Source organism: Anser brachyrhynchus (genome assembly GCF_964034855.1).
Source record: "Anser brachyrhynchus genome assembly, chromosome: 2".
NCBI classification, from domain to species: domain Eukaryota; kingdom Metazoa; phylum Chordata; class Aves; order Anseriformes; family Anatidae; genus Anser; species Anser brachyrhynchus.
The window spans coordinates 152,862,953-152,883,144 of record NC_137695.1 but is presented as its reverse complement, the minus strand read 5'-3'; the positions used below and the strand labels follow the sequence as shown (position 1 = coordinate 152,883,144).

At 37.7% G+C, this 20,192-nt stretch overlaps 1 protein-coding gene across 3 annotated transcripts in view; it reads left to right on the top strand.

The window, feature by feature from the left end:
- The window catches only part of KCNQ3 (potassium voltage-gated channel subfamily Q member 3), a 198,426-nt gene that overhangs the window by 168,904 nt on the left and 9,330 nt on the right, over positions 1 to 20,192 (top strand). Inside the window, exons 7-13 of one of the 3 annotated variants that reach the window (XM_080581850.1) lie at positions 567 to 662; positions 2,032 to 2,126; positions 3,848 to 3,874; positions 7,606 to 7,662; positions 15,003 to 15,190; positions 16,270 to 16,372; positions 19,541 to 19,672. In XM_080581850.1, coding sequence (XP_080437976.1) covers positions 567 to 662; positions 2,032 to 2,126; positions 3,848 to 3,874; positions 7,606 to 7,662; positions 15,003 to 15,190; positions 16,270 to 16,372; positions 19,541 to 19,672 — 698 coding nt within the window. The remainder of the gene's footprint in view (positions 1 to 566; positions 663 to 2,031; positions 2,127 to 3,847; positions 3,875 to 7,605; positions 7,663 to 15,002; positions 15,191 to 16,269; positions 16,373 to 19,540; positions 19,673 to 20,192) is intronic. The other 2 variants (XM_080581848.1, XM_080581849.1) reach the window with 2 other exon arrangements.

Below are 20,192 nucleotides of genomic sequence, written 5' to 3'. Positions count from 1 at the left end.
TGAAATAAAAATTCCTTTTAAAGGAGGATTCAGACACTTGAGCTGGTCTATGTTAGTAAATAACTTTGATTCATGCTCTGCTTCCTGGAGGCAAGTAGTACACTGCTATCAAACTACCTTCTTCCCAGCTTTGCATACAGACTACTGGGAATAATATGTCACCCTGATACTCCCTGAATGTGTGGGCATTCTCTGAGACAGCGCCAGCTGGCACAGGACAAAATTAATCCAGCAAGTGAACAGTCTGGGCGACCACAGGATAGTTCACGAGCCTGTATCCTGGCCCAGGTTAGTTTACTGGTATTGACATAGCCACACAAGACAAATTTTTAAAGGATTTGAGGCCCATTGATTTAATAATTAGTGTTGGGACCGTATTACATAGCTCTAAATATTTACAAGCTACAGATCTACATCTGAGTAGATCTCTAGATTCCAGAGCAGTGATCATCCTTTAACCCATGCATCTCTGCAGAACAATTCATCTCACATGTTCCCCTTCCTTCCTCCCTACACTTTTCCTAAGTAAGAAATGCCTAAAATCTTGCATCACTCTATGCTTTCAGGGCATTCTGGGGTCAGGGCTGGCACTGAAGGTCCAGGAGCAACATCGTCAAAAACATTTTGAGAAAAGAAGAAAGCCAGCAGCTGAACTCATTCAGGTTTGCAGCCACTTCTCTCATTGAAAAGATGTTGCTTATGAAGACTGCTGCATCATGTAACAAGGACTACCCCTTCCCCCCACCCAAATTCTCATTTCCCATTGCTGGAGTCAAGAGGTATTTGTAAAGGAGTCTTTTTTTTTTTTTTTTTTTGCATTGAGTTAGACAATCCAGTGGTCCTTGCAGTTTTTGAGGAATCTTTCAGCTGCCAGAATATCTTTTAGAAGAAAGGTGTCTTTAGAAGAAAGGCACTCATCTGCTAGCTTCTGGAAACCAACCAACTTCTGTGTCAGTACCACAAAATCACAGAAAACAAGATGTTAAAAACAAATTCTTTGCAAAATCCAGGTTTTGCCAGTTCCCTTGAGAGAGTGTTTTATGTGCAAACAAAGTTATGCTGTTATTGATGTGAAAACATCAATGGAAGTAACACAATAGACAGTGACTGGTTCAATCAAGGCAAATTACATAAATAGCATGTGTGATTTGTAAAAGCTGAAACATTCTGTTGGATCTTCCATTACATTATTGGAAGAACAGAGGAATCAATGGGAAGAGTCTTCTTAGCTCACTTGGACTTTTGTTCTGGCCTTTGCTATGAGTTCAGAAATTCAAGCATAAAATGATTCGTCTGGGGGCTGATGAATTTGACAAGAGTTGCTCAGTGTAGGTGTGGAGCACACCCCGAGGGCAGTGAAGCAAATGGTAGCATTTTCATAGAAGGACAGAGAAACTTCTTGTGATATCAGAGCGAAGTGATGGCACTCAGGACTGCTTAGGGTCAAACCAGTCCTCAGGAGAAAAAGGTCAAATGGCATATTACAGTTTTCATTAAAAATGTTGCTTAGAAAACAGAAGGGACTGCAAGAATGAGTAGTGAATGGAATTCACCTTTTAAATTAAAGTATATCCACTTAGCAGGTAGCTAATTTAGTCACAGTATTTGTAGTTTTGTGCTTAGAGAATTTTGGATGAAGCTAAATGCTGAACTAGAAAGTTGCTCAACAAAATTTCCTTTAATAGTGCATTAGATAGTAGATTAGCTTAAGCACTTCTGGAAGTACTGGACACATATAACAGTGCTTAGGGTTACGAGAGAAGAGAGAAGTCAATTTAGTCAGGTATGCTGTGTTGTTTGTGTTGGTGGTTCTCCCTAATGTCCTTTCTTCTTTAGTAGCCTTCCCAGATCATAAACCAGTGTTAATAATTTTGCCATATAGTGACACTCATTTGGTATGGCTGATTAGTAGTTAATTTCCAGATAGTAACTCAGGTGAATCATTACATTCTTTGAAACAATATGGCTGTTTTCAGTCTAAGGAATTGCTTTACCTAATACTAATTATTGTCTCTCCCTTGCTGTCTCCAGGCTGCCTGGAGATACTATGCTACTAACCCCAACAGGATTGATCTAGTTGCTACCTGGAGGTTTTATGAATCAATTGTATCATTTCCATTTTTTAGGTAAGTGCATTGTCCACCTCTCCATCACCATTTTCTGTGAAGTATTAGTCAGGACAGGAAACATGGAATTTTTGTATATAATGAGGCTTTTATACGTATCAGAGAGTTGCCAGTTAATGTATTCCCGTTTGAGAGCGAAAAACACGCTTTTGGTTTCTGGATCCATTTCTTCTCCATTCCCTTAGTGGGATGTAGCAGGACCACATGGATATCTCCCTTGGTGTCTCTCATGTTGAGGCTAAACAAAGGAGATGTTTGCCTCACAGTCAGCTTTCTTTTCTAAGACTTTGGAGTTTATTGACCTGGAAATCTCAATTTCTTCCTCCATAATTTTGATCCCGAGAAAGTTTGAATCCTGAGTTTCACAGGCACCTGTACTCACACCCTCTAGGATGCAGTTCTATATTTTGAGATATGGGCTATAGTGAAAATTCTTTATTTCCCTTCTCCAAGTCAGCCAGACTGAGAATTGTGTTGCCACGGAGGTGGCCATGGCACAAGAAAACAATCGATGCTTATTAAATCATTGCCTTTTGGCAATACCAATTACTTATGGGTATAATTCAGTGGAGGACAGCCAAAGAATTTCTAAAACCCAATGAAGCCATTCATTGAAAGTACACAAGAAAACTTTTCTGGAGAGTTGAGAGGTTGTTTTTTTTTTTTTTTTAATCCTAATTTTAATCACCACTCCAGTGTTCAGTGAAAGCATTGCATGCATAAAACATTCATACTTAATCTATGCTCATATATTAATAGATGTATCTGTCTGATCCTCACTTTTCTTGCCAGTCAAACAGGCCCCTTCCTCACTTTGATGTATTAACAGTTAAAAATGGCCCTATGAAAGCCAAAACTTTTAGCTATAGACTTATCAGCTGCTAATGATGGGCATTAATTAACTAAGGATATGTTTTAAACTTTCATTCTGGGCTTGCTGTTATGTCTCATTCTTAAAAAAAATGTGCTCTTAAACCATGGCTCAGGTGAGAGGTCTGAGCACAGGTGAGCTGTACTCACTAGGCTAATACTGCAGCACCAGCTGTTGCTCAAAACTGACTTGAAGAAACTTTTCAGGCTTCTGCCTTCACAAAGGAAAAATCACAAATATTACCCCTGTCTTTGTTTTATCTACAACATGTTTCTTTAAGACTAATCTCACATTGGTCACAAAGGAAATCTCTAAGAAAAAACGTGTTTAATTAAGGCTCAGTACATTTCTTTTTGTTATCCCTCCTCACTCTGTATCTATTCCCACATTATTTACTATAGACTGATTTCTAGAGGGTTTCTTGACCTCAGGTTTTGCTCAGAGAGTAATTTTCAGGTTCACCTGGAGTCTAGACTCATTACTGTGATTTCAGGCTTGTTCATTGTATGTAGGTTCTTCTGTGATTCAAATGCAACCTGAAATTTAATAGGTGTTTTGCACATAAGGTCCTGGGAGAGAGGGCAAGGGAGCTGACTTCTCATGAAAGACTGAATTGCCATTCTAAGTAGCACAGATTAGTTTCAAGAAGCTATTTCACTTTCTTTGCTTTATGAGTAGTTGAAAATGTAGTGTCAAGGCTTTCATTTCTGCTGTCAGTAGTGGTCACAGAACAGAAAAAGTATAAACAATTAGCAATAGATTAACAATTTCCATTAAAAAAATCTGCTGAATTTATTATGTAACACTTCTCTCCTTGCTTTCTTATCATGCTTCTGCTCTTGTATAAAAGGAAAGAGCAATTGGATGGTACTGCCAGGTATGTAGCTGTTGTTATTATAGCCTTGTTTTAATACAGTTATTGGGGAATGTTAAATGGTTCTTCGTGAATTTATGAGCTGTTAACTAAAACATGCTACTAACACCACAGATAGTCATTAAAAATGATTAACCAATCCATTTCCTAATTGCTTGCTTTTTTTTCCAATTTAACAGCACAGCTAAAATGCTGATTGTACAAATGCAAAATGTTGCTTGCTGATTGTCTGTAAACAGCTTTATTGTTCATTATGATTAATCATGGTCTATATGGATTTCTCCTGGTCCATGCTATAGAGCCAGGGTTTAGCATCCAGGTTGTTCTGGTGTGAATTTAAAGTTCTGCTTCATGTGTGCTTCTGTACAGAGCAATGTTGTGGTGTAAGGGATCAGCTCTGTGTTGTTTCTCCACGTTCACAGATTTCTTGATGATAAATGATAAGATGGAAGGCTAAGATGGATCAGCAGGGTAGTCAAGCTCTCTGGCAGTACTAAAAAGGATACATTGAGATTGAGGGCTTGGTCCCACCTCTGCTGAAATAGATGGGAAAGTTCCCAGTAACTTTGGGGAATTTATGAGCAAAGAGAATGAACGAATCACCAGTCCTAATACTGGTCGGTCACTGAACACTACAACAGAGCACTCACCATCAGTGAATCTGCAAGGTCTCAAACATATTTGGAAATGATTTGCTCATAACCCTCCAGCTAAGTTACAGATTCAAAAGCACATAAAATATTTTTAACCTTTTAGGTCAAGATCCTGAGATCCTGAAGCACTTAAATGCTAAACTACTAACAATGGATCACCCACAATGAAAGTCAATGGATATTAAGGGATATATAGTTCCACAAAGAGTCATGATGACACTATTTCTATTTCCATCCCCATTTAAAACACAGAGAAAAACAACAAGAATTGCAGTAGAATTTGTAAACTGCCAGAGAAGAGGCTCGGGTTTCAGTCCCAGACCTGATAAAAAGTTGTATGTATATATTATATATATATATGTATATGTATATTTATATACAATTTTTTATCAGGTCTGGGGCTGATATATATATTTAAAATAAAATATTTAAACATTTTATGTAACACAGCATAGCTTCAACAAAGGAAGCTGAAAATAACAGATTCACATTTGGTGTTCTCCTATGAATGATGGGTGTTCAAATCTCCTTTAACAGAGCAGAGAAACCCATGTTTCCTTACAATTCAAGAAGTGCTGTAGTAATTATATTAGTAAAATAAAGTATTACATATCCACGAGAGAGCCCAGGCTAAGCAGACTTGAGCAAACTCAGCTTCATTAATGTATAAATCTGGAGATTTTAGGCATATCCAGTGTTGGCCTTTAATATCTAGGAGAGGTCATAGGAGGTGAAATCCTTTCAAATATGTAACTCCATACTTTGAGCCAACCCATGTTCTGACTAAGGTGCAAGAGCAAATTAAAATTGTGTAACTAAATGATTATTGAAATTTGCTGTCTATCACAGCCCTCCTAGAGAAGTTACTGCACCTGCAGTGACAGAACAGTTCATGAAGTAGCCTCTGAGTTGCTCTAACTTTCAGGTTAGTGGAAGCCATTTAACATTGATGCAGTGGATTAAAACATGAAAATTATGACTCTCAACATAGAATCTTTAAAACTGTAATCCCAGAGCCCCTCATTCTAGCACTTTATACATTGCTTTTATGTTGTTATATAAGTAATGACCTTCAGCAAAATCGTCGTTAATCCTGCACTGGAGCCCTAGCAAGACTTTTTTATGGAAATAAGCATTCACTAAAAGGGATTGAAAGCCCCCCAAGTAAACTGGCAAATGATGGTGCTTGTGGGAGCATCCACTGACTTCAGTAGACATAGGACTGAGCCCTAAAATCTGGTTGTTTTGACAGTCCCACCTCCCATCTCTCATAAACTTCTTATTTACAGACCATGTAATTCAAAAAAAAAAAAAGTCTTCTTCCTGCAGTGATTTAGTGTGAAAAGTATTACTTGTATTCCACTGCAGTTTGTGTTGGAGGCTATACTGAAATAAAAGGTCAATAAGGAAATGTGGTCCTACCGGAGAGAGCAGCCCATCAGTGCACTCTGTCTCCAAGGTCTTGCATCAGTGGAGTACTCAATGGGCAAGCTGTAGTAATAAAGTTCATTGTCTGAACAGTGGTTTATAAAGGAGAAAGAAGAATTGGTCCAAATCTTTCCCAGAAGAGTTAAAACATAACTAGTTATTAAAAATGAGGTCTGGCTGTGTGAAAATTTCAGGATGGATAATGCTTTGAGTGTCAAGTTTTCTATTCTGTAGTTCAAAAGCTCTTTAGGAACTCAATAGAGCCAAACTCTGTGACAGATCCTTTGAGGACTTCTCCTCTAAGCAGGATGACAAACTGTCACAGAGATACAACTCCATGTTCTTAGGCCATGTGGGAGAAACAGAGGGGAGACAACAGTGTGGAAGAGTCCATTTCAGAAGTTGCAACCCAAGGCAAGGCCTCAAGAAAGGACTTGTGGTAGCAGAAAGCCAATTAAAGTTTGGCAACAGCCCATGGCTTTACTGAAGCTTACTTTAAACTAAAACTGTGAAGAAGTGAGACATGATGAAGAGCACATTGACCCAGACAGTAGGCTGGGTCACGTAAGCAGTGAAGGGTCGTGGTACATATCATGCTGCTCTGTTAAGAACAGCGCTTTCACTAAGTGCCCCTATACAGGCTCCCAAGCCAGGAGGAACTGGGGCTGTGCTCTTCACTGCTTACTGGTGGGGAGTCTGCTGACTTCATGCTGCAGGTGCCACTAGCTTTTTCTTCCTTGATCAATGTCTTAAACTATGAGCACATGGAATCTCAGATAGTAATTGTACCTGGAGAGAAAGGAGAACCTCCTGTTCCCACTTATCTGAAGACTCCTGTGCTGTTGCACTTCTGTAAGTATTTGCTTACCTCCCAAGAAGGAAGATTTATAAAAAGATCCATGAATGTTCATATCTGCTTGAGTGCTCTCATTCAGCAAATATTTGGGTGCCTGACCCATATTTCCCAACATTTAGGACAGGCCTTTACAGGATGGACACGTTGTTTATAGTGAACCAACTTTTTATGTCTGTTTGGAATTGTGGCCTTGATTTTACAGTACTGTTAGCAGCTGTTAGCAATGATTTTGACTAGTGTGTGAATTTTGAATTGCTTTTATGTACAGGCACTTTAGTGAAGGATTTTGAACTTTCTCCTAGGGCCTTGCACCTAATCAGGTTTTTAATTTATACACAGAGCATTTCCCATCCGTAGAAGTAGACATCAGGAGAACACGTTCATTCCTAGATGCATTATTACGTGATTGCAGAAAAGTCATTGATCCTTGTTTCCTTATATCTACAAGATAAATAATATCCCTGTCTTTGGAAAGATGTTTTGAGATCTTTAAGTGGCAGAACCTGTACTAGTCCTACATACTCTGTGAGTATAAAATAATGCATATAATGTGGTGCATTTTTATATTGCCAGGAATAACAACATAATGCAAATAAAATCATACTTTTCAAGGCTGGAAAATTTCACTGTCAGCATTTCTTCTTAACAAAACTTCCTGAAACAGAAAGGGGAAAAAAGCCACTCTGATCTGTACACTACACTAACTACAAACAAAAGGATGTTCCCATTCTTTTTCATAGAGCTTTTCATGGGTAATCATTAACGTCTCATCTTAATAACTTTTCTTCACTTTACAGTAATGTCATGTTTAGTAGGGAGTCATTCTTTGGATCAAGCCTCACAAGAAAACTTAGGTATATACATTCAAGTAACAATCAAGCCTCACTCTTCATATTTTTTGCATGCCATTCTCTGCCTGCACTTTGTTTTGACTACAGTAGCTCATCTAACTACCATGAGAAGTAACGGGAGATAAGACTGAAACATTATTTAAACATAAAAAGAAACTTGCATGACCTTGCAGGTAGTTCATTGTTCTGATGTTCAGCAAACATTGGGTCTAGTCCTAGCTCTGCCAATGATCTGCTTAGAAACAACTGCTTTTCACTGTTTTCATAGTATGGAAATGATACTAACCTACTCTGCGAAGCATTCAGAAATCTATGGGTGAAAAACATTCTGTAAGAGATGAAAACCATTACATTTGCAGTCCCAACCCCGTCAATACAAACACATGGAAGTAACATTGCATTTGATTTTAATGGATCAACATCCCTGCATGTGTATTTACAGGTTCTGGTTCAGCAAATGGAAAACAAGTGGAGGATTTTTATCATCTGAATAAAGTTAATGACATGCTTAAACATCTTGCTGAACCGTGACCTGAAATGTGGGGCAAGAAATTTATTTTTCTGCAATGGGACATAGAAATAATTAGTAGCAATTCAGAAATCTGAAGGACACACCATTGGAAATACTAAGATTTCAACTAAATTGTCAAACATTCTATTTTATCCTGCACAAACATCTTCCTATCATTCAACTTTCGCTTGTTCTTCTCATTCCTGCTTCATTCCACAAACATGAAATCATCAGCACACAGCACAGCTTTCCTAGCCTAAGCCCTTCAGCTTTTGGAGAGCTGCTAGTGAAGCACTCTATTTTTCATTGAATGATTGGCCCATGCAAAACATTTGAGAGACATTGATTTTTTCAGTTTGGTTTGCTTCTAGTGGTTGATACATGAAGAAATGTTCACTGCAAAGTAAAGAGTGAGTCAACATCCACATGGTTTCTATTTACATTTCTGGCTGCATCCTTTGGTGAAAAATATCCATCCCGTTTTCACAAAGAATTGAATTTGGATTATTTTCTCCATGGATTGGCATGATACTGCTTATTTTTGCCCATTCCCATTCACTTTAGTGAGTGCATATGAGGAAAAGGACTCAGCAAAAGCCTCTAGTATGGACAACAGCTCTTTCTCTTCCTGAAGGGCATCAAAGATGAGCCTAAGTAAGGACTTGTGCTCATGTTTCTGACCAAATAATTTGAACGGTAGGTGAGTTTGGATTTAGAGTTATGCCTACACTTAAATACCAATAAGAACATAAAACACAAGAGAGTGAGGAAACGTTGCCTAAAATTGGATGTTTTCCTATTACAAATCAGACACTTGTAAATTTAGACCTTGGGATTCAGGGTGCCAAGTGACTTTTTCAAAGAAGGCATTAGTTTTCAGGAAGTTAGAGTCAACTATTTTAAGGTTGAACATTTTTGTGAGTTCTTCTCTATAGAAATTAATGTTATTTGATTTCCTTAAAAGGGAAAACTGATTGGCTAAAGTTTTCAAGTACTTTGGAAGTGCAAAATGTTCTTTATTGGGAAAACACATGGACTCTCAGAGATCAGTTTAATGTATTCACTGAGGGTTAGATTTTCAGCAGGACTCATTGCTGTCCTCATAATATTAGTTTTGTGCTACTTTCCATTGGGAAAAGTTCAAAGGAGAATATTTCTGAAAATCTCATTTAGAATGTTTGATTTCCCAAAGCTAAGTTCACCCAAATAAGGACAGTGGATAATGTAGAAAAATATTGGAGTAAACATGACTTTCTTTTCCTTCCAGTTGCTTGAGACCAGGAATAAATAAACCTACAGATTAGCTAAACTGCAAAAATATGGAAAGAATATTATTACTCCATGTGAGGTGAAAGTGGTTAATACATGGAAGAGGGCTGTGTTTGATTCATTTTTGTTATTAATTCATTATTTTTCTTCTCATACATGTACCATTTGCTTATGAAACTCCAATACTAGGCAAAGAACAGAGAGGAGAGTATCTGGCTTGCATGATGGGATGTAACTGCATTATTTCCTTGCATGACTTTCTGAAACAGTATTTCTAGTTCAGTGGTTCCCACTCTTTATTCTGAGCAGGGGTAAAACATCTTCTACAGAAGCCATCCATCTCTTATATATTCAGCAACCAAATTCTTCTCTCAGATGTTCCAAAATAATTCCTTGCTCTTGAAGAGCAAGAATCTGAGAGCTGAATTGTACTTCAGCTGTGAAGATTTCAAGCCAAACTGTCTGCAATGCATCTGTCTTCCCCCCTTTATGATGGTCTGTATCTTCCATAGTTATGGAGTTCTCATCCTTGAACTCTACCTTAAAGGCAAAGTTTTGGGGAAAACTTTTATTCCAACACCAGGGAGCAGATGCAAAGGCATGCAAGGCAAGTGATCACAAGCTAGTCAGAAAAAATACTCTGCACTTATATCAGCATATTTTGGGATGTGTTATTCCCCACAACTTCTGGAATTGCACTGGAAGTCACAATCATATTTTCCTGAATGTGCCAAATGAAGCCAAATGAAGTGAGACCACTGTCCCAAGGAGAGGAAGAGCAGCTCATATCAGTAGGAGGAGTCTGAAAGATAAGCAGCAGTACGTGAACCTGTAGGTGGGAACCACTGTCCTAGCCACTCTCATTGAAGGATGATGTGATCTGCGCATGCTTCATACTCTGAGACTGAGCCATGCGCATGCTGATTTATTGAAGGAGATTGTGTCATGAGAACAAATGTTTCTTATGTGTTTTTAAAAAGCACAATGTAAACAAAAACCCCAGCAGACCCAGATTTCATCCCCTGGAAATGAGAATAAAGTCCATTGTTTCCCTGATGACAGCTCTCCATTTATCTGGAAAGAAGCTTGGGTTTTGTTTTGTATACAACATATTGTTGTATTTTTTTCATGTGAAGCTGATTAATGATTTTCTGAGTATTCTACTGCTCTGGCTGCCTGGATATGAACACAATTGTCTGTATTATTGTGTAAACATAGTGTCTGAATGTTACTTTAAGGGTTAATTATCAGCATTAAATTATTGATAAAGGCTTCAGCTCACGTAACTTTAGCTGAGACTAGAAATCTGATTTTAAAATGAATTCTCTTCTAGATCTATCTGTAATCAGTATTAACAGACAAGTTCCCCCAGTTGAAAAGTCACCCCAAAGTGAAACAGATCTCAGTAGGTTAATAACTTCCCACTGAGCATAAAAAGGTGTCTAAAGGTCAATCTTAGACAAGAAATTTAACTTTTTAAACTTTAGGAGTTCTAACTCCTAAACCTAAGATGCCTGAGCAACCAACAGTCTTGGGACAATGGTTTCTTCTTGAACTGACACTTATTACTGGGGAAAGTTACCTTAGAAAGATAATTTAGGAATGCCTTCTGTTCAAATTATCTACCTCCATGAATAAATAAGTAAATAAATAAATAAATTGTTACTAGATTAGTAGATATGCAATAAAGAACACCAAGGCAAATAAGTAGCCTTTTGTGCTGAATGCAATGGAATATTTTGATCTGTTTTGATCTGTGAGGAGGATATTAAATCTTAATCACTCCTATTCTGAGGTCAGTTCATGGCAGAGATTTTGAGCCCTACATTGGAAAAAAAAGAAAAATTACAAGATGAATCTGTTGGATTCTTTGCGTTGTCCACTGACCCTTTTCCTGCTGATCTGATCTGTGTGAAACCTTGTAACACATTATGTGCCTCCTTGTCTTTTGGTAAAGAAGACAGTTGATAAAGGAATTTTAAGGGACTAACTTTGAGAGATCTGGACATGTATTTTGAAGGACTGAGCAAGTTTCTGGGGAGAGAGTTAAAGACCATATGTAATGAAAATTATCTTCTTTCCATACAACATTTAACTGCTTTTTATAAATAGAAGCCCTCTGTCTCACCTATTTTTCTGCTTCTTTGGCTTTGAAGTTCTCTGCTTTAAACATATTCTTCCATTTAGAACTTTTCTGTAGTGTTACTAAATCAAATCTTGTGACGTTTGGTAGGTTGCTCCAAGGCAATGTGTTGTGCGTGGCCACTTTTACTTTTGACAAAATTATCTCATCATCTGAAATCATCTGAGTTTCAATCTTAGCTTTCATCCTTCTAGGAACACTTCCTTCACATTCTTGAATGTCTTTGCAGAAGCTCTTGAATTAATATGCTCAACCTTGAAATCCTAAGTGTAAGTGGAGTATAGTCCCCACCTTCATTTGAGGTTCACGTGTCATTCATTGGTAATCTGTTAATCTCCCCACCAGGAAAAGCTGATATCCACAACAAGCCTATTGTACACATAATTGTTTCCTACCTAGAGGAAAATTCTTCATTTTCTTATCACCGAATAGACCTTCTCATCCTAAAAAATTCTTGAGTTTCTTTCTCTTTGTAGTGTACATTACACTCTCCTTCAGCCTACAAAGATCACCGCCTTGCCAAGCATGCTTAATGGCTCTATCTTTCTTCACATTGATGACCTCACAACCTCACTCCTTGTAATTCTCATGCCCATCAGTTTATATTTCCCATCTGACTCTTTGTTATCACTCAACTAGATTTTTGGTGCCTTCCTTTGCAGTAAAATCTATTTTAGCGTTTTTCCTACCTTACCATCCAAAACCCACTCAAGTCATTCAGTTAGCTTTTATTGTCCACAACTTTATTTTCATGCCCTTTCAAAACTTGCTCAGGTTAGCTGCATTCTTTTCCTGTACATTCCTAAGTATACATTCCTAAGTATGATATATGAGCACTTGAAGAATCCAAATTTCACAGCAGTGCCATGGAGTTAAGACATCTGTCTTGCAAAGCAGTGCTGTTCTCAAACACTGCCTCTGAGAGAATAGATAAATGACAGTAATGCGGAAACGACATCACAGGATTCTCTGTCTGAATGGAAAGCAAATCACTTGTTGGGATCTTGCACTCACTATTAGTTTAGCCTTTTAGAGCACTGTAGCAGATCAGCCAGATCAAAAGTCCAGGCCAAAAGGAAACACTATGGAAACTACTTTTTAAATAAGTGCTTAGGGCTTAACATTAAACTACCCTACATATTCTGTGGTGTCTAATTTGCCACAGATATCAAGAAGTAGCATCTTTATTTTTTTTCTACAAAGAAGGAAGCAATCCCTGATTGTTGCTGTGTGCATTTGTCTGCACTTTGTGCATCTTCCCCATAGCCATTAATTTCTCAGGAAACTACACTGTGACAAAGTCTTGGTAATATTAATACCATTCACTTAGACTGCTCTATTTCTTCACTCAAATCCATTCTTTTCTCACGTCATTGACTTCAGTCCTGGCACTGCTGATATATCAGGACTAACTGTGTGTCTCCATACTCACACAAGTCCTTCTTAACTGCCACTTCCATACTTGCACACACCTGCACACTTCATACACACAATGACAGTGCAAGTGTCATTAGGCTGCAGAAATTGCATTCACAACTGTTGTGATGTTGTCAGCAACAAGATTAGGAAAGCTCAAAAAAGCATTCTGCACAAATGTTTAGTGCTTCAGTCTTTTGAGGCAGAGATGCTCATATTTTCTTACCTTCCACATCAAAGATTTATTAATAGGAATCTGATAGTAAAGATGATGGCACCACTAATTCATATTAAAACAGAGAAACAAACAAGAAACAACAACAATAACAAAACCCTGCGACATTTGTGATCTGCAATGCTCAAATGAAGGAGGAACTTTGTATGCTGTAAATTGCAGTACTTCTACTAGAGTCAGTACTGTTATGAAAGTTGCAAAGACATCATATGTCTTTAAATGCATCCCACCTTTGCCATTTTAAGAGGAATATTCCAAGAACTTCCATTGTGGTGGGATACCGCCTCAGGATACTGCCTCTCTGAGGCAGAAACAACTCCTTCTGGCAAAGAGGTGCACCAGTAGCACCAGAGACCCCCAGATTCCAAAGACATCAGTAGAAAACAAAAGTAAGCCATCTGATCGAGGTAACTCCTTAAAAAAAGAATAAGAAGTTCTGTAAGTGAGACCCTTCACTTGCACTGTCTGCACACACGTCTCTGTCTTTGACCACTATGTCCTTGCAGGGTGCACCCTCCCCATCCTTGCTCTTTCATGCCAGCCAAGTTTAGTGGCTTCAGCTGAACAAACCACACAAAAACCTCTCTGAATACCTATGAAATCTCTTTCTTCTGGCCACCATTGCAACTCTTCCTTCAACTCTGCTCCCAGCAGTAGCTCTCAGAAACCTGCCAGGTGCTGTGGCTTCTTCTCTCCCCCCTGCTCAACCCTCCTGACCTGCTCTCCCACACAGAAGTGCCACTTTAACATGAGCGCACAAGTCATCTCTCCCCAGAGCTGTCCCACATTGCGGTGCCCAGGACTGGGTTAAAAAGTAGGCTTTCTTCCCAAAGCTTAGCCCCACATTTATATTTTTAACAAATGGTCAATAAACAGATATTTTTAGTAGTAAAATGAACAAGCAAATAAACCATTTATATCATCTCTCACCTAAAAAATTTTCAGAGTGTATTTAAGCTGATGCACTAACTAGCAAATTCTTTCGTACTGCTGTTTCCAGTGGCATTAGTGATTGCCTTTAAGACTGTTACGGTCATTGGGCTGTGAGAAGGGTTAATGATGCTGGTAAAATGACAGGCAGATGCAATTGCAATTCAGTGCAGTTGTCACTGAAGGGCAAAGGTCTTTGGTCCGTAAATCCATAAGAGGACAGTGTAAGGAATCATCAGAGGAACAAAATATGTCACTTTACCACTATTTGTCTACAACACCTCAATTCCTAGAATAGAATAGACTGAAATTGAATAATGGAGAGAACTGTGTGGCTTGCCCTACCATGTACCTAGTAATTGCTTGGCAATGCCTTTCCAGTGTTTTGCTGATAATTTATTTGGTTCACAGCACAGCTGACTTTCCTTCTGCTCCTGTTAGGCACGTTTAATAGCCTGCCACAGACCCAGTAGGAAATGGAAAGGCCAAGCATCCTTGTCATTAGATAATAGAACTGCCTGAGTAGTAATGTTTCTCTTCTTAATAATAAATCTCATGCTTCAGACATAGTACTGGAGCTGAAGCACTGTGATACATTACATAGAGAGGATAGCAAAACCCTCTGGTAACATTTTCAACATAGATTAAAAAAAAACGCTCATAAAAAACAGTTAATTATATGCGGAGCTTAGCTGTTGCTTACATTGATGTATTACGGTAGCCCCAGCAGTGTCCTTGTGTACAAAACATTTATTTAGCCTCTTATATATTTTAAGCATCATGAAAACAAGTTAAAAGTGTACAAAGGAGGAAAATGATTACTTTTGCTTATTTTGTAGCCAAAAGCTGGGTCTCTTGGATCGGGTTCGTGGTACCAATACTAAAGGAAAGCTATTTACCCCTCTGAATGTAGATGCCATTGAAGAAAGTCCTTCAAAAGAGCCTAAGAATGTTGTCTTGAATAATAAGGAGCGTTTTCGCACTGCATTCCGAATGAAAGCGTACGCTTTTTGGCAAAGCTCAGAAGGTAGTCCATCTGTGTTGATTTCTTTCTATCCCTCCCCTTTTCTCTTCATTTTACTTTCTTCCTCTGCATCTTCTGTTGAAGGTTTGTGACTTTCTGGGCCAAGCATTGCCACCTCCTGGTTTCATGTGGCACATTTGGGGAAGCTCCAGGAAATGAATGCTGGTGTACAGACAACACGGTACTTGAAATAAGGCAGTGGCCCTCCAAAAACCAGCAGTCAGTATTGGATTTGGCCAGAGATGGAATCAGTCCATTTGAACTTGAACACCAGGGCACATTGGGCAGTGAACTGATATCCCCCCAAAAGCACATGCCATCATGGCTCTGTTTATTATCAGGGATGCTATGCTAAGGCAGCTCCCTGCTAGACTGTATCCAAGCCTGCATTAGCCTGTGTCCAGGCATCTCAAATATCTCCTCACTGAAATCCCTTAAAACCATGTTTTATAGAGTGAACTGCTGTTCCCTTCCCACTTTCCTTAAGTCTGCTGCCCCTTGGCAGATTTACTTTTATTGGTGTCCATACAACAAGATAGGATATTTTTTCCTCTCATTCTCCCTCAACACATTTTTCTGTTATTGTCTGCTTTGTCTAAATGGTGTCTAAATAACAGTTTCTCCTTTATTGTGCCAGCTGGCTTCTGTGCATCCATCCATACTACCATGGATGTAGCTTGGGTGTCCACACTGGGGACTTGAGTATCCTCGTCCATGAAGTTACATGAGCTCAGAGCAGTGCAAGTGGGAGAACTTGGCCTGTAGCTTCTACAGATGTTCTAGCCTTATATAAAATAAGATTGGTAAAGACTTTTCACCGTATAAGTTCATAAAAGTGGGAACTTCTAAATCCATTTGAAAGGAAGAAAAGTTCTCAATGTTTTCAAAATGCTGGAATCTGAGAGGAGATGTCTCAAATAATGTCTTACAGCAATTCCAGCAGAATTATGAAAATTCTTTCAAGAGTTGACTAGAGAAAGAGGAACCTGCAAGAAATGTTCCTTTACTAAACACTTATCTCTCTGTATATCATGCAGTCAGATGTTCACACATCTTTTTTTTTTTTTTGACCTGCCTTGCAGATGCAGGTACAGGGGAACCCATGGGAGAAGAGAGAGGCGACAGTAGTGACTTCCTCATGGAAGAGATGATCCCCACATTCAAGACAGCCATCCGAGCTGTCAGGTAAATGTCTTTGACTTCTCCTCAGTGCCTGGCTTTGATTTTGAATGTTTGTGCTTCAGGAAAACACACCACTGTGTTGCTGCATGTTGATTCATTGTCGTTATTCTTGCTTTTATAAATGCAATAGACTGGATAATTTTAGATAATTGAAAAGCATCAGGCAAATCCTATACAAGTCCTCTTTCAAAAGATACAGAAAGGAAAATATTTTTAGTAATACTGATCATGCCATTTTTTGCAAGACACTACAGTTGTATTTGTCATAAAACAATATAATATACAGCTTATCTATAAAACATGCTGTAAATATAGTATTTTGCCGAAGTTACTGACTGTAGCATTTATGTACAGCTGAAATTCTAGCTTAGCAGAAAATCCTCAGCTGACTCAATTCTTCTTTATTTACAATTGTATGAGTCTGCAATATATTTTTTGTCTGTCATGCTTTAATAGATGCTGAAGTCTCCATTTCATCAGTCTTCAGCCTGTCACAAACATCACCTCTAGTTTTGCATCACAAGATATAATCCCTGGGGTTAAAAACTCCTAGTAAGTCTTGGTAATGTGCTTAGAACATCAAAAACATGAAATTTGTTCACTGATGCTCTGTTACTTCTCCACTCAGAATTTTTCACTCTCCACATAAAAAAAAGCCCCCAGAGGAAAAATGTTCTGTTTTCATTGCGGTCACTTTTTTTATTCTGTCAGTTGTTTTAGACCAGTGAGTTACCACCTTCCAGTAGAAAAATTTCAAGTCTAGAGTGTCCCAAACTCTATCTTCTTCAAAAAGGTTCAGGGAACATGATTGTGTATTCTACATTTAGAAATGTTTATAAATCAGCTGCAGGTGTATGAGATGAATGTCCCATTGTCACTGGTTATGACTGTATGTTTTCCCAATCCATGCAAGGGCTCTTGGCCAACCTGCCTTCCTCCCCTTTTCAGTGTGGATTATTTCTGTCTATAATAAGTTCCAATCAATTACTAAGTGATGAAAGGTCTTATTTCATATTTTCATTTGATGGTAACACAGAGTAAGTCCTGTATTACCAGAGAATATACGTTTGCAGGAGCTGAATTAATGGCTTCTGAAAAGCTTTATTTTTTTCCCCATTTATGGATGCTATTTCATACTAACAAGTTGTGTTAGTGGATTATAACTGGATTATAACTGAAAACCAATGTCAGAGTCTTCCTTTTTTCCTCCACAGTATATATTCCCTCTGTAATAACTGGGCAATGGCTGAGAAAGAAAAACACTGTATACATGGTATTTCTTTCACAACGTGATTATCTGTAACTCCATTTTGCCCTCATCTGAGCTTCCATAACCAATGAGTGGTCTGAATCCAGTACTTATTTTATTCCGTATAAGTATGATGTCTGTTTGTTTACATTTTATTATTTTACCAATAATCCAAGACTGCATTATCTGAGCTTTATTTACAAATAAAATTAAAATTAGCACTGTTTTCTCCTTGTTGTTTTCCAGCTGAGTGCAGAATAACTAGATATTAAAATTTCAAGTTTTCTCAAGCATGCCAAAAGCCATGTCCCACAGGCTTTTCTTGTGTTACCCAACTGCTTCCCTCCTGCTGAAAGTTACTTCATCCTTGATTCCTCCACAGTTTTCCCCTTTTTCCTTCCCTGATATCTGCTTGTTTTCACAGAATACACAGCTGCCTTTTATTTACAGACCCCTCCTCCATAAGACTAAGACTCCATAAGACTCCGTTATTACTTTTGCAAAACTTCCTCTCCCACAATCTGTGTAAACCTAATTGATTCATGTAATTTCCTCTTAAACTCAATCATGATCCAAGCTGCCAAGCTTTTTTTTTTTTTCATTTCTTTCTTCTTTTCTTTTTTCCCTGTACAGTTTTTCCAGACCCAGAATGTTAATAGGAAGTAATTATTTCAGACAAAACCTCTTAATGAGTTTCCAGTGTCATGATCAAGAAGATTTTAAATTTAAATCACTAAGAGTGTGATTCCTATTTTAAGTATAGTTTTGGTGTAATCATACATATTTTGGCTGGAATAGGCGTAGGTAAAATTTTGAAATCTTGAACATTGAAAGACTTATTAGCAGTAGAGTTAAATAGTCAAAAAAGCTTTTAAAAGTCATCCTAGAATTATCTTTGCTAAATGAAAGTTCATATATACATTTTTATAATATAACTTGAATAAAAAACAGGTCAGAACCTTAACAGATGAAAGCAATTGCACAATTTAGACCAAGAAGAACATGAAGATTACACTGAGGAAGCAAATCCGTGTATTCCAAGTCAACGACATATTCAAAAAATAAAATACTTTCCTTCTTTACAAATGTATTTTGTCTATTTGTTTAATTTTCCAAGATACACGTGAACAAATGTATAAACAGAAAGGAATTAAAATTTAAAAAAAAAAAAAAAAAGGTTGCAAAACAGTTTTCAAGTGATCTTGCCAACATGCTTCCTTATTATATCTATGATTCTGTTATTACTTACGAGGACATTTAATAATAGTTTATATCATCATCATTGTTACTACTGCTACTACTACTACTACTACCACCACCACTACTACCACTACTGTAATAGTGTTATACTGCTACTTTTTCAGGGGCACTTCAGGTAGTTCTAACATTTTTTTCTTTTTCTTCGCAACTTGAACTGCTGACTACTTAACTTCCACATTTCTAACTTTCTAATAAATTAACATTTCCCATCAAAAACTTTCCTAGGTGCTAAATGAAATACAAGTTGAAAATGATTCAATATTACATATACACTCTAAATTAGCTTTATAATATGCTGAACCATGCCTTCAGCTTCAACATCTCCTCTGATCTGTGCTGTTCAAAATCAAGTTCCATATCTGAATATGTTGCTTTGAACCATTTCTAGTTATGAAGATAGTACTGAAAAAGATACATCATGGGCATATAATTATTTTTAGGAAAATCTAGCCTATTAGCTTTGAAAAGCCAACTATTATATGTTTAAAAACATAGTATGATATTGGAGATTCTCTGCTTATATTTTATTGTCTAGTATTTGTCTAGTGAACAAGTTCACTTTTCAAACATCCAGAGTATTTACCAATTATTCAATAAAGCTGCAAATGATCATTATGGAATTTATATAAGAACTTAGTAATTTTTTTCTGTTTATTACACAGAATACTACAGTTTCGTCTCTATAAAAAAAAATTCAAGGAGACATTGAGGCCTTATGATGTAAAGGATGTGATAGAGCAATACTCAGCAGGGCATCTTGATATGCTTTCCAGAATAAAGTATCTTCAAGCAAGGTAAGAATCCTTTGGGATGTGGGGAAAATGTAGAGTGCTGGCAAAAGCATAGTTGGTCTATTTGTGTACAAGGCCATCCAGAAGCTACGTCTTTGCACTTTCCATAAGAAAGCCACTTCCCCAAAGAGTAAAGGTGAGTGAGCAGCTAGCTGGCGTAGCTGCAGAAGAAGAGAGCACTACCTCATAGTTAGAACAAGGAAATGAAAAATCATGAGAATTTTCTTGACCATTGCTTCATTTAATTATGGGGAAATTTTCCCCCTTCTCTTTTGCACAGATAATCAATAAAAGCAGTAATTACACTACATAGAGCTTTCCTTTGTGATTGATTCTCTGCTGACCTGTGCCTGGTGAAAGATCTCATATGAGTGAAAAACCAAATTAGCCTGGAAGGTTTCACATCCCCTTTGCTCAGATGTAAATTGACATATACAAAAATATTTTTTGAGCTCAGAAATTTGAAGAGAGCTCATGATGTTAGAAATCTATGTCTACAATGTGTCCCAGCAATGCTTGGGTG